The sequence below is a fragment of the Aythya ferina genome, assembly GCF_964211825.1.
Source record: "Aythya ferina genome assembly, chromosome: 5".
NCBI lineage: Eukaryota > Metazoa > Chordata > Aves > Anseriformes > Anatidae > Aythya > Aythya ferina.
The window spans coordinates 32058004-32072518 of NC_140301.1; the positions used below are offsets into that span (position 1 = coordinate 32058004).

The following is a 14515-nucleotide window of genomic DNA, read 5'->3' on the forward strand; positions in this document are numbered from 1 at the left end:
TGTGATGAAATAGGCATTCAGCTTCCTCTGAAGGAAGTCTGCTATTTTTTTATTGTTCTTTAAAAACAGGAAAACAGCATGGGTTTCTCAGAAGTGTTAGAGCAGACTAACTCCTCATTTTTCATTACAACCATCAGGCTCCTGTCTGTACATCTGGACGTTTAGATGCCTTTAGAAATCAGTGTCTTCTTGTTGATTTTATTGGTTGTGGTGGTTTTGTTCAGAGGCAGAGTTCTGTCTGCCAGAATGCGTTGTTCCTTACCCCATTCTCAGGGAGGAAGCAGAGAGGAAAGGACAAAAACCAGACTTTTCTTCCCTTCAAAGCAGGCAAGGCAGTTTGGGGATGTGAACAGCAATGTGGGATCATGCAGTGTGTTCACCATGCAATTATTTTTAAAGGCGTTCTCCATATTAGCCATTCTTCACATGCTTTCCAGGAAATTCTACATTTCTTATATTGTGAAAATCAAGTCCTCCAAATAAACGCAAAGAATACAGATTTCAGGCTATATTTAAAGTTCCTTTCTCCTAACACAGCCAAACCCTTTTTCTCCCGTTGGTTACATTATAAGGCGGAACAAATAGCCCATGCTGACACACAGCTATTAGAATGACTAATTACAAGCACATATTGTAATATTGTAATCAATGCAGTGAAAATATATGCTCAAACCAATGATGGGATGGGTCCTTATAAATAGGGACAAGCTGGAAGTTGAAGGTTAAGAATTGCCCCCCACAGCATTCCTGGAGACGATCCCTCCCCACTTCTGTTGTGCATCCCTCTATTATCCCTTCTGGTCATTCTCTAAAAGCTCATGGTTCACTTACATGCAGTTCCGAGCTGCAAGATCTCTGTGTATGAAATTTTTTGAGCTCAAGTACTCCATCCCGCTGGCAATGTCAATCATGAACTTGAGGAGTGTCTGAACAGGCAAGTTCTGAAAGAAATAATAGTTTGAGGTCTGTTCCTGGACACTTTCAATGACTTATGGCAAGACTGCAAGATTTACTGCTAGCTTACTAAGCCAGAACATGTGGATACAGGGAGGGAATGGAAAGCACAAGTTGGTCCTCAATGTGCATGGGATTAAATACTTCAACATCTTATCCCAAACACAGCTTTCTCTGGTATCAGAATCTGATCATCTATCAACACCTTTGGGAGACCAAGCCCAAACTGATCTGCACGTTCTCTGAACATTCACACCCTCCCTAAAGGAATTTTAAATAAAAAAGACTTACAAAAGGGTTTTCCCCAATCCGTGACATCAGCAGAAAAGCGTGAAGGTCTCCATGCTTCATGAAGGGCAGGATCACCATGGGAATTGGGAGACGGCCCTTGGGACGGCTCCGTAGACTGACTCCTGGAGAGCACACACAAAGAAAAGAGGTTTTAACAAACAGATCAGGACCATCTTACAGGCTGCTGGGCTTTTCACTTACAAATCTGGAGGAAAAAGACGTGCATTTTTGGTGGATAGGTTCTAAGCTCGTTTGCATGCTCCTGTAGTATTTGCAAGAATGGGAGGAATGGCTTAAGTGAGATTCTTATTGCAGGTGTACAAGGGCTGCACATTTGTTTTGAGCACCTACACCCACTTCAACCTCTTCTAGGCCTGGGCAGGAGCACGTGCTTGCTCCCTACAGCACCACAGGGGTGGCTGCACCACCACTGCTGTTGGACAGCAGCACAGGTGGGCACGTGAGGCTGAGGGGGATAGTGCAGGAATGAGAAGTGCTCCATGACACCACGAGCAGCACTGCTGGCTTACCGATCAGTTTGGTGACATGCGGGTGGTCAAACTCCTTCATGCACGCAGCCTCTCGCAGGAACTCCTCGATGTCAGTCGAGGTAAAGATGTCCGCTAGAAAAAAAAAATCACCGAGTTTTTTCCTCAGTGGGTGGCTCCAAGGGACGTTGCAGATAATGATTATCAGAAGCTTTTCGTAGAGGATGTTTCGCACATCCTCTCAGACCTACAGCTAGATGAGCCAGTTTACAACAAAAGCAGAGCCTAACACTTTCTCCTGGGACAGAATGCAGTAAGCATACATCAGGGACATCTGGTAAATTGCTTCTTGGCACAGGAAAGACCTGCCAATTAGCAGCTCTTTTCTCAGCAACAACTTTCCTTGGAAGCCACAGAAATCACGTGTGGATTAAAGATGTTAAGAATACATTAGCTAAAGGGACCTAAATTACAGTGTCAGGGAGAGGAGATGGCGCACAGAATTAAAGAAGACACTAAGACAGAGGAGATGGCCTGGAGCCCCGAGCTACAGTGGCAGAAATCAACTCATCTTTGATGAGGATGGCATGAAATATCCACACTTTCGCATCTCTTAGCACAAGTGAGTCTTCTAATGTGCTGGAGCTCAGATTTCTTAAATAGCCACAGTAGTGGAGAGCTCAGACTAAATTCAACAATGACATACATCAGCATAAATTTGAAGTAAAATATTTCTCACTTATTACCCGAGATTTATGGAATTGCATCAATATAATCAAGAATTAGTCCAGCAGTCTACCTCCCCCACTGGTGCTGCTGAATTTAGCGGGAGCCCTCCAGCACTGCTGGCAAGATCAGACTCAGACCTACACAGGAATATTCACATTATTTGCTGTAGGCAAGCATTTTAATATGATTCAGAAGACAGAAGTGGATTTCCTTTCTACGGCCAACGGAGAAAGAAAGGTGCCTCTGGAAGGTGATACAGAGTTCAAGTTAGATGGCTGAACACAGACAGTTTGACTATTCACAAAACTGCTTGCAAACTGATTTATTTTACTGTTGAAACTGGAGAAAATGATATAACTCACACTAACTGGTATCAGCACACTTAGTACAGACTGGCATTCTGTGGCAGCCAATTTTAACTTCAAAGGTAAGCAAGCGTGACTCTGCTTTCAGCCAGTCACAGTTAATTTTTGCCTTACAGGCACGAGGGCTAAAATAACATAGGTTAACATATATATAGGAATGCACACACACTGTTTCACTTATACCTGCTAATTGCTTTTGCTGTCACACATTTCTACCTGATGAACGTTAGCTGACCTTGTTATGTATACTCCTCAAACAAGCGACTGGAAGGCAGTTAGACTATTCTGTCACCTACTCCTGACGGAGGTGAGTTAGTTTGCCCCTACATTCAGTCCCAACACTCTTCTGTTTATTCTAGGACACATGCTTGGAGAAATGTGTTTTTCACTGCTGGATTGTTACTGCAAAGCAGACCTGCCTGAGCTGTCTGTGCCGCATGATGTAGTACTGTGTCGAATCAAGCAACTGAACAAGATCCTGTGCACACAAAAGCTGTAGCTATGACTTGCATTTGGTTGCAATCACTGCTTGTTAGATGCTGTACAATCAACTAAGGTGGCAGAGGTCCTTCCCAGAAGAGTTACTACAAAGAGACTGAAATGAAAGCAGTGGGAGAAAACACTCGTAGAGGGGTTGAGTGGGAAGCTCAGAGAAGAGGAAGGAAGAACGTCAGGAGACATTTGCTGGAGAACAGGACAGACAGCATTTAATCTTTTTAAGCTCTCTTTCTCTTAAGGACTTCAGGTAGCCCTACTGCCACTTACCTTTTAGCATCTTTACTGCCACTTTCTGGAAAGAGCCATCATCTAGCTTCAGTAGTGCCTCTCGAACTGACCCAAATTCCCCTGTGAAATGACCAGAGCAGGCAGTGAGGGAACAGCTTCTACTGAAGAACGTATGATTCACAGCAGGTTCACACCAGGGGTCGCTGACAAAGAAGCTGAGCAAGCACAAGAAATGCAGCTACCAGCTTCATTTTTTCCATTCTGCAGCTCCACTCGGCAGTTTTCAGCATGTGCGTGCCTAGAAGTAGCACTACCAGCAGACAGACGCCACTGTTCTGGCAGTCCTGAAAGCAAAGGAATGCAACAGGCAAAGAAAGCAATCCTCTACCAGGCAGACAACGCAGAGTCAGAGCATAAACCGGGATCCCAGGCAGGCATTTCTGGGGAAGACACATCATGAGAAATGCAGCTACGCAAAACTCTGGTCAGGGAAAGGACTGTTAGCTGGAGAGACGAGTGGATGAGCTGGCTGAGGAAGCTCAGTGCTGACCATTTTTGGAGGTGACAGCTGTCAGAGCTTACAGTCCAGTAATGGTGCCAGGACTCAGTCAGTTGAGACACAATCAGGCCTTATCTCTCAAAATTCAGGGAACAGTTTGCATGAATCATTGCTGGCCAGACAAAACATACAACACCTACTTGTGTGTACATGGTATGTTAATTCATACAAGGAAGAGTTCAGCCTTGTGTGTTCTCAAAGGGAGGTTACAGGAAATGCAACTAGTTAAATCCCTTAAAGATTATTTTACCCTGAAATAGCTTTATACCATAGCATAACAGCCTCTTTGCATTAATTCTGGCTCTAGATTTGCTCTCCATAATTTGGTAACTAATTACCCCATCCAAGATGTGTTACTGATGAGAAGAAGGCAAGAATGGTACCATGCCACATACCCCAAAAGCATCATCTTTCCACTATCTTTTCAACAGTGTCCTTGACTACTGCCTGGCATGTGTTATTTCACAATAATCACAAGCAGTGGATCAGACCACAAAGAGGACAAAAGGTAAGGATCACAGCAATTTTATATTGCTCCTGTATTTTGGAACTGTTTCTCAGCTGCAGAGTCAGCAGAGCCCAAAATAACACAGCCATGCCCTCTTCTAACACACACACTGAGCATGAGTTTGGGGGAATGGGGCTGACAATACTGAGCAGATCCTGCCAGCTGGCATCCTTCCACCAAGGGCCCCAATACAGCCAATTCCCACTTTGTTACCTGTTACGAGGACAGCCCAGGAGGGTTAAAGCAGGATCCCAGAAACTGGCTAAGAGCTGACACTGTTAGCATTGTTCAGCCCTCTGACCTTCTGCAGGAAGGTCATCTTCCTGCTCTGAAAGAGCCTTCAGAAACAGATTTGTTCTGGGAGGGATGGAGCGGAAGAAAGCTCCCAGTGGGCCAGGGTTAAAGTGAATTCAATAAAACTAGTCTTATAAAGAAAAAGGAAGCCAAACACTCCAGCTCCCTTTTGCTTATGACCCCTGATTTATGATACTCTTTTAGTTATTCACTTTATCATTACACACTTTCACTTATTCCTAAGAGATTGCCCTCGGCTTGAAAAAGTAGGATGATTCAACAACTAGTACACTAACCAGCCTGCAATTTTGGAAGTCTAAACCCAAAACCATCTTTTTACAGAGTTCCTGGGCCAGTCTATTAGCTAAAGATAGGTGAGAAGCATCCCACTTTAACTCTGCCCATACCTCTTGACCTAAAAATTTCAGAGGAATGGTAAGAGCACCTGTGTGGGAGATCCAGCTGGAAACCTACAATAAGAGTTCCCATGAACCTAAATGAGGACAAATGCCAGCAAAATTCAGAACCTGTTCCAAATGTGCCTCCAAATTCCCAAACCAAAATCTGGAGCCAAACCACCTGACATGCTGAGAACACATGAAATTGAATCAATGTATTTGTGAGGCATTGTGGTGCCTGTGGTACATCATCTGTCTCTGTATTGTCTTAGTATATTTGAATGTATGCTGGTATGGAAGGAATTTTGTATCATCCCTTTGTAAGGAGAAAGGAGAGAAGCTTAAGTGAACATTCCTTTGTTTAAACCTCTGAAAGAAATTCACACCCCAGTGAATCAACAGCACTTTGGAAAGCTGAACATTTTGTGACTCTGTAGAGCCATACTATAGGTATGGCTTAGCTAATATTCCCTCAGTCACTCAAAACTTTTGAAATCTTTTACCCCAGTGGAACAAAGTGTCATTTAAATTGCCAGCTACATACAGAAGAACAGAAAACCAGTTGCTTGTAATTGCTTCTCTGTGCTCAGCAGTAAAGGCAACACACGTGGACTTTTACTGTAAATTCTTATTCAGGTTTTGGTTCTTACCCTTGCCTAACATCCTTCCCAGGGTGAACTGCTGTTCCTGGATTAGGACATCTTTGAGTTTTGTCTTCAGCTCATCACTGATCCCCACACTCTCCACTAAAAGAAAACAAAAGAAGGGTCAAATCATGGGTACTTAAATGTTCTGTCACAACATCAAGAGTCACCTGTTCTAATCTCATCTCCAATCTGATTGGAACTATTGTAAATAGCTGAGAGTACAGAATGCAATCAGAAGGGACACTGGATGGACACCAGCTCATCCAACTTCATTTAAATTGATGGAGCTGTACCTATTTTCAATAGTCTGACTGGCACACAGACTATTTTAAGAACAGTACCAGTCTCACAATACCTGGCTGAATGGGTAACAAGGTCCAACATTATGTTCACTAGACTAATGAAAAGATCTCTAAATCTTTGGGAGCAAAGTCAAAGACAGCTGGAGCATCATCCTAACCCAGCTGTTCAGAGCTGATACAGAGAGCTGTGCCCAGGCTGAATCAGAAGGCAGAAATGGATCATCTGAACTCTGGCCATTCCTGGGACTCAATCTGCTGTTTGAGAAGTTACCAGTTCCTGGCCTCCCAGGACTGATCAGTTGGTTCATGCTTATAGAAAACTGAGCTAAAGCATACTGCTAATATTGTTAAGCCATACTCATTTCACTGTTACATTATATTACAGTTAAAAGAGTCCCTGTAGTGTAAAACTGGGGCAGAAGAGCGATGCATTTGAGTGTAAGGCATTAAGTTTCAGTCATCGTGAATTTAAGTGGCAAGTAAATGATGCTATGTAACTGGTATGGTAACAGCAACTCTGGCCTTTCACTTTTGCTATCATCCACAGACTGCCTAAGCATTGTTGTATATTATTTCCCATATTCTTGATCCAAAAACATCAGGTTCAGGGAAAACACAGAGCACAGTATATGCATGAATGCAACTTCTCACATAGAATCAATTCAGGTCATGTTACTTACACGTTGCTTCAATGAGCTCTGGGCCCTCCCTGTTGAAAGACCTGGCAGCTCTGAAATGGACTGCTGGATCCCCTCGGCCAACCACACTGCCAAAGGCATGGCTAGAAGGCAGAAAAGGGTGTGATAGACAGTATGCATGATTGTACTCAAACCACAAATGTTTTTGCAAAATAATCAGTCTGAAAACCACACTGGAAGAAAAAGCAAAGATGTCTCTAAGCAGCACAAGGAGAACTTTCCTTACCCAAACCGTGTTTCCTTCCTTCTTTTCCGAAGCAGAATAAGAGCCAGGGCAACAGCTGTGACCAGCGCTGTGAGAATGCCCAATGCCACAGGAACCCAAGATGTCCCATAAGGAGGTTGTCTCTGGCCACCTAGATGATGCAGAAAACACCAGTCAGCAAACAGAAGAATGCCAATGGTAAACAGACCATATCAGGATATATAATCTTTGTTTTTAAACGGAAAAATCATCTTGCTGAGGTTGATATACACAGGGTAACATCGTGCACTGGAATGTGGCATAAACAACTACTCTAGCTGTTTGACGCAGCAAAGGCAGTGCAAACACATCCAGTTATCAGACCCCATTCTTAGCTTGAAGCACTTAAAAAGTAAGAGGCAATGCTCCAGATTATACTACTTTATATGACATCATGATCTGGGGCACTTTAAATTGGAGTCTCATGTTAAAACCCTTACTTAGTAAGAGGATTTTGCATACAAGTTTCACTTTGTCCTGTTGGTGGCAGCCAGCAGAGGCTTGACCAGGCTACATAGTACTGCCCGAAAGCCATCCAGATAACATTTTGAAAGACAATAGCTCCTTGTGGCTATCTGGTTAAGGCCATCTACATTTCCCCTCCCACAAAGAGAAGCACCTTGTGGGACTTGGTACTGGCTGTAATCTCCCAGTGTCGTTTTTTGGTTTTAACTTCTCAATGTCTCTCTGCCAAAGAGAAGTAGAATAATAATAAAAAAAAGTTCCCTACAAGTCAAGAAAGAAGTTACCCAGCATGCAGGTTACAATTCTGGTCCAGCATTTGCTTTCAGATTATGCATATTTTGCCTACAAACTCTCCTCCACAGAAGACATGGACATGCTGCCAATCTGAGTAAGCTACCAGTGAAGGAAGATTCTGCACCAGTATGGTTATGAAGAGAAGAATATTATCTATGCTTGGCAAACAGCAGATAAATTAATCCAATTCCCTGAGAGATTTCTTCTCCAAATACAATTGCTGAAGATTAAATGCCAATTTGAATAGGTTTATTAAAATCTCTGATAGCCGTCGTATCTTCTAATTGTTTAAGAACAAATAAGTACAGGTAACAGATCCCTAAGCACTTTTCATCTTGCTCCCTTGCACATCTTCAACAGTTGACTGTGCTTTACCAGAAGCCAAGGAAGAGTCATCTAAAATGGTGTAAATAATCCTATTATGTTATATGCCATGAGAGTGTAAGTAAATCTGTCCTTAAAAGAGATGGTAGGGTAATGGGCTGAGATTGGGATGAATCTCTGCACAGATGTATGTGAAAAGGCGTGAGACATTCTTACAGGCAGAGCCCTGGCAAGCAAAGGGCTTCTGCAGCTCGTTTGCTAGTTTCATTGTCAAGCCTTATCACCCAAGTTTTCAAGGAAACACTGTTAGCCTAATAAACATGCAGGGCTTAAGGAAACAGAGCTCTAGAGAATTCTCCTCTTACAAAACATTATCAGAGCTTTAGCACCCATTCATCAGCATCTTATCTTTTTCAGAGACTCTCATGTTCTCTTCCCACCCAGAAGGTTTTATGGACTCTTGAGTTTTATGATGCCCCTTTTTTGCTGCTCCTTTTGACCTGGCCTTCAAAGCTGCTAATGAGGAGGGAGAGGGATCAGAAACACAACTGCAACTAAAATACAATGCAAGGCAACTCCAACCCTCTCCACAATTCCCAAGCCAATCACTCAGACTGTTTCTGCCACACAATCAGGGGAGGAACAGGTAACAACACTGAGGTAAAAGGTCCTCTCTGACAGCTAACAATAAGGTTTCCTTGCACCCACAGTGAGACAAGTCTCTCTCTGACTGTTTGTCTACTCTGCCTGGTCTGGCCTGGTAGAGAGCAAGACTTAGGTCACTTTAAGGGGGGTTTCTCCACAAGGAAGACAGCTGAAAACAAAACACAAAGCGACTCCTTGTTTCTGAACTGCCAGGAGTCAGGAGCCTATCCCACAGTTTACAGCAAACATGTCAGAAAGAGATGAGAGTTGAAATTCACTGTTTCTCCTGCTCTGCCCCACAGATCTTGGCTTCCCACTCTTGCCACTGAGCTAAGGAGGATGGCTGCAGCCCAAGAGAAGATCAAGCTGCCTCTCCTCCCCCGGCTCTGCCGCTCTCAAAGCTCCTGCTCTCCCCTCTTCCGAGCAGCATATGCCTTACAACTGCACAAGGCAGACAGAAGGTGCTAGTGCCAGATGAGCTTAAATGAGTGTTTAGGAGCCCTTTGATGATAAGAACGCTTTTTATTTCTGTAGTAGGTCTTTTATTGCAAAGGTGTACAAAAAAAACAATCCAGGAGACCTCTCCTGCTTATCATCATGAAGATTACAGAGAGAAAAAATGCTATTAGACCACCCTATTCCTTGCCGCAATGAAACAGGTTTCTACAGAGGATGCTTCTGAACATATTAAAACAACCTTTGTTAATAGTGCACAAAATCTCTGCATAGGCAGGGTGGAGCTCCTACTAGCTCGCTGTGATGACAAATACGCCTTAAAGTTTATACAAGCTTAGTCATCCCTACTGCCGCACTGGGAGCTGGTCAGAAACCACCCCTGGCATTTCTCACAGAAAGCAACCAGTGCCAGGCTTGCTATTTTAGGAAAGGAAGCAACTTATATTTTCTACCAGGCCTGAAACAAAACTGCAGTCTTTCTGCAGCTCTGCCGTTTAAACGGCCTGTCAGCTTTTCCACAGTGAACCTTTATTTCCAGGCTGTTATGCTTGTGAACAAATTATGTGTTTTCAGACAGCACTTGGCCAAAACATGCACCACTCCTGACGCTACTTTTTTTTTTTTTGAAGTGGTTTGGTAAATAAAAACAAGCAAACATTTTGTGCTTTCAGGATTATCCCATTCCAGCCTCATATAAAATGCAAATCCTGTACATTCCCTGGGGTTTCTTGCCGGTGCCGGCTACTTTCTGGAGGGATTTTCTAGTCCTTTCAGGTACTTTTCTCTGTATTTGGCTGCCACAGAAGACAACAGCAGAAGAAACATGATGGAGCAGATGCCTAACCTCTAGTAGAGCCAGCCCTGGACCTCTGCACCTATTCATTCTGCTTTGAATAATTCAATAATCCAATTCCACAGTGAGTGTGTTCACACACACCCTTGAGTACTGCCTTCATCATGAGAACCAGGCTGCCAAGGGGCCTTTGAATAACCTGCACATTAAAGCCAGCATCAAGTGGGGCTGCAGTTCTCCTCCCCTAGCTACTCTGCCCCGCTCCCTCAGCTCTTGCCTGCCTAGGAGCCCCACTCCAGTTCCCCCTGCCATTCCTCTGCCCAGAGGGATCCATGTCCATATGATTGCCCAAAAGATACATGGGTTGGGAAGAAAGCAGCAGCACGTGGGTTGGCACCAGAGATTACAGACCGATGTCTTGGCCCGCAACAGGAGCTGGAAACAGAACACAACGTGTCTCCCCTGCACACTGTCCTGCCCTTCTCCATAGCCTGACTCCTATTTCTCACTCACTGCGAAATGCAAGTGACAAGCAAATCAGCAGTGATGAGCCAACCTGCCCTTTACCACTAGGAACGCACTCTGCACTTGCATCTTGCATGCTCTTTGCTCCCAACACACCCTTTGCACAGGGCCCAGGCCATCCAGCGTGGCTGCTGTACCATTACCTCCCTCTTTTATCAGTAGCTCAGTCTTTCCATGGTAAGCACCACGCGGGTTTAACATAAACACATTCAGTAAAGTCGCCACAAAAAAGCTATGCAGCCATAGTTTAATTCAGGCTCAACTTAAACAAGTCTGGAATGGCCTCAAATTAAACCAAAGAGATTTGCACTTTCGCTATTGTGACTCCCCGTGCCCTGCCTTTAAAAGAGACAGAGCAGCAGCCAGAAGCCGTTTTGCTAATACCTGCTCCTTAAATGTTATTTGATTCCATTCTGCTTGATAAAATGTGCTGTGGCACAATGTCATGTGGCTCAGCCAGCCATTAGCACCAAAAGAACAGGTGTCAGAGAGGTCACAGCAGTCCCAGTCACTTCTCTCCTCCCACGCAAAGGGGTGCAGAGGACACTCACCCATGACCTCCTGGGCTTCGAGCAGGAAGAAGTCACTCCATGGCCCGCAGCCGGCAGAGTTCAGCACGCACACCCTGATGATCAGGTCTTTGAGAGGGTTCCACGTTGTGAGGTTCGCTTTTGTGTCCTGCACAATCATCTCCCCCTTGAGAGTAAACAGTAACGAGCTGTAAGCTGCCTGAAAAGGGAGCTAAAACATCTAAAATGTCACCTTCAAAACAAATCACTGCTGTGCAGCACCAACGCACAGGGGTTGGGAGCTGTGATTCCTCTGTTCCAGTCTCAGTTTTGCCCCTAACTTAGGGTATCATCTTGGGTTTCTCTTCTCAAAAAATGCTAACAGCTTCTCAGGGTGTAAGAAAGACAGCAGGTTTAATGATTCTGTTCTTTGAGATCTTTCTATGAAAGTTGCCATAGAAATGTTATTTTCTCCTGTTAAAAGACAAAATTCTTTCATCTGTTTTAGACACAAAGATGCACTATCACGCTGCAAAGCATCTGACAATTTTGATTCAGAGGAGTCTTGTCTGGTTTGCCTTCTTAACCAAATCCCAAATTGCAACTAAATTTTATGGCCAGTTTTCACTTTGGAAGACAAGGCCAACATATTTGCAGCAATTTTGGGGATCTTCTTACAGATCATTTGCAGTAAAGACACAAAGACTTGGCTGCCACTGCTTACACAATGTAAATTAAATGGGGATTCACAATATTACTACTTAGAAAGTCAGTGACACTGACCTAGCATGAAATGGATCATAAAAAAGGAAATAAGTCTTTTTTCCCTCTAGCTCTCTGTTATTACAGGCTTACTCATCATTAATGATGCTGATGAAATGCATATTAAGAAACAAGAAACCGTAAGAAATGCTGTGAACTTCAAAGGCAGATACCTGGGAAAGGTCAACGCTGAGAATCAAATGAAAGGCCTTCTACCCTGACAGGGTCCTTTCAACTCTCTACACCTTGTAAATGAAACTGCAACCTTCTTTTTGTAATTTACAGTACAACTCATCCACTTGTTACGTACACCTTTGCTGCTAGGATTTGAAAAACCAAGTCCAGTCACAGGAGAGAGATCCTGCACTGTCTGAGCTGCTTTTGGGACAGAACTAGGAAGGGGCAGAGATGAACCAAATCCTCTCACAGTTCTTGTTCTACAAGGAGCAGCGGGGAAGTGATCTGTGTACATAGAAGCATTCAAGCAAAGGAACTTTGCACTAACAGGTCCCAAATATTAAGGTGTTACTATCAGTTGCTACAAATCAGAATAGTTCTGTTTATAGAAAAGCAGTGACAGCATCCCTTATCCTAGTCTGGATAAGGGATGAGGCACCCTAGTGTTCAGAAAATGCAATCTGACCATTCTCCAACTCTGTGCCCAACAGCTCAGCTCCCCTCTGGATCTGTTACCTGAGTAATGTTATCCTGAATCCACTCCAGCCTGTATCCCAGGACATTTTCTTTTAGCACATCTGGAGCCACACCTTCCCACTCCAAAACCAAGCCAGGATCTCTTTGGATAACATGGATATTTTGTGGGGTGCTGCTTGGAGCTGAAGGCAGAGGAGAGAATACAGTCACTGTGCAGGAAATTCAGGCAATATCCACACTGAAAAAATCTCTGACAAGACAGCTTCACCCTCTTTCCTGAGATCAGTCAGAAGAGAGCACGTGAGGAGTGAAACCATTTCTGTAAGCCACCAAGCAGTATGGTGGCTTCAAGTGGAGGAGATAAGGTTAGTCACTGTCTCTTGTTTTTCTCTGAAACCCCAAGGACCTTGGGGAGCCAGTGGGACACATGCCCAGCATGCAGGTGCCCTGTGGCTGAATCAACTTGTTTCTCACATATCACAGCTGTTAAACACATTTGACTATGTATTACTATTTTATGTTAAGAGGCCCTTAGAGCAGAAAAGAAATCTGACGGCATAACCTCCCTTGCGTTTTGGAATTAGCAAGGACTTTGGTCAAGTTTATCCTCTTCTCCTTTTCAGTTTGAGAACTATCTTCAGAACGTGGCTGCTATTTGCTTACCAAGCTCCAGGGTCTGGAAGTAAACCCTGTCTGTGAAAGGAGAGCTGCCCATCTCATTGCTGCACTGCACGCGAACGCTGTAGTTGGTGGAGTGCTTCAGACCTTGCACACCATAGGCAAAGGGAGGCACGGGGGCAACTTCAGTGGAAACCTCCTGGCCATCTGGTGACTCAGCTACCTGTGCCAAGCATGAAACAGAGCAGTCTGTTACCATAAGCATATGAAAAACAGTTCCATAGGGATACAGATACGGTATCAGCAACATTCAAAATACTGGAAAGGGAGCTGTCAAATAAGAATCATGAGCCATGCCTTTATTTGGTTAAGTAACATCACTCCTAGCTGTAGCAACAGTGTTTTTCCACCAGCAATTCCACATTTTAATTCATTTCCTATGTTAAATAATAATCAACCACAGAATTTTATTTCCTTTAGAGAAAACTAAAAGCGCTTGTTGCTTTGGGTGCCAGCAGCTTGCTTCTGAGCTGTCTAAGTTTGGGCAATGAAAACTGTTAATCAACTTCCCCGTTGCCTTGTGTCACTTCTTCCTTGAGTCCTTTTTCAGAAATTTGTAGATTTTCAGTCTTGTCATTGATTAGAGACATGGCAGACACTGCTGGCTTGGTTCAACTGAACTGTTTCAAATCAAAGAATGAGTTTTATCACTCCTGAAGCCCCTCTCTTCCCCACTCCCCCAGGTTCAGAACTTCTAAGCAACATGGGTGTTAATTTAAATCTGGTATCAGTATGCTTTTAATGCACAGACAGGTTCAATGCTCCCACTTGCTTTTGTACTGACAATAGCAGAAATCTCTGCACAGCTTCTGGGCTCAGCCTGTCTTCTCAAGTGCATACAAAACAGCAAGCTAGGAGTAAAAGCAAGATACACTGATGAAAGCAAAACACTCATGGGGACTTTTCATTCTCTAAGATTATAGCAGTTTTTCCTCCCTGCCCTTCCACTTATTCCTAAACACACTTTTGGCCCACTGCTTTATTTGGTTGATAAAAAGAATGGTTCTCACGTTTCCTTAATAGAAAAGCATATTGTTGTCATTATCAGTGTCCTCCAAAGCACGGGAAAAACAATCAGACCTTTGTGCAAAACCCTGACGTGCTGATGAAGTGTTTCTGTTCTCTAGTCGGAAGAGCAGGGGGTCTGCCCCCTGCATCTGCCCCCTTTATTCCCTGGAGCACGGCTTGTGTTAACAGTGTGCGAGTA

General features: G+C 43.9%; 1 protein-coding gene across 4 annotated transcripts in view; it reads right to left on the reverse strand.

The window, feature by feature from the left end:
- Positions 1 to 14515, reverse strand: part of TYRO3 (TYRO3 protein tyrosine kinase) — a 39699-nt gene that overhangs the window by 6490 nt on the left and 18694 nt on the right. For all 4 annotated transcript variants that reach the window (XM_084521464.1, XM_084521461.1, XM_084521463.1 and 1 more), the window contains 10 exons: positions 13294 to 13471; positions 12670 to 12812; positions 11257 to 11401; positions 7186 to 7315; positions 6942 to 7042; positions 5963 to 6058; positions 3593 to 3673; positions 1776 to 1868; positions 1246 to 1367; positions 832 to 941 (listed from right to left, as the gene is read on the reverse strand). In XM_084521464.1, coding sequence (XP_084377590.1) covers positions 832 to 941; positions 1246 to 1367; positions 1776 to 1868; positions 3593 to 3673; positions 5963 to 6058; positions 6942 to 7042; positions 7186 to 7315; positions 11257 to 11401; positions 12670 to 12812; positions 13294 to 13471 — 1199 coding nt within the window. The remainder of the gene's footprint in view (positions 1 to 831; positions 942 to 1245; positions 1368 to 1775; positions 1869 to 3592; positions 3674 to 5962; positions 6059 to 6941; positions 7043 to 7185; positions 7316 to 11256; positions 11402 to 12669; positions 12813 to 13293; positions 13472 to 14515) is intronic.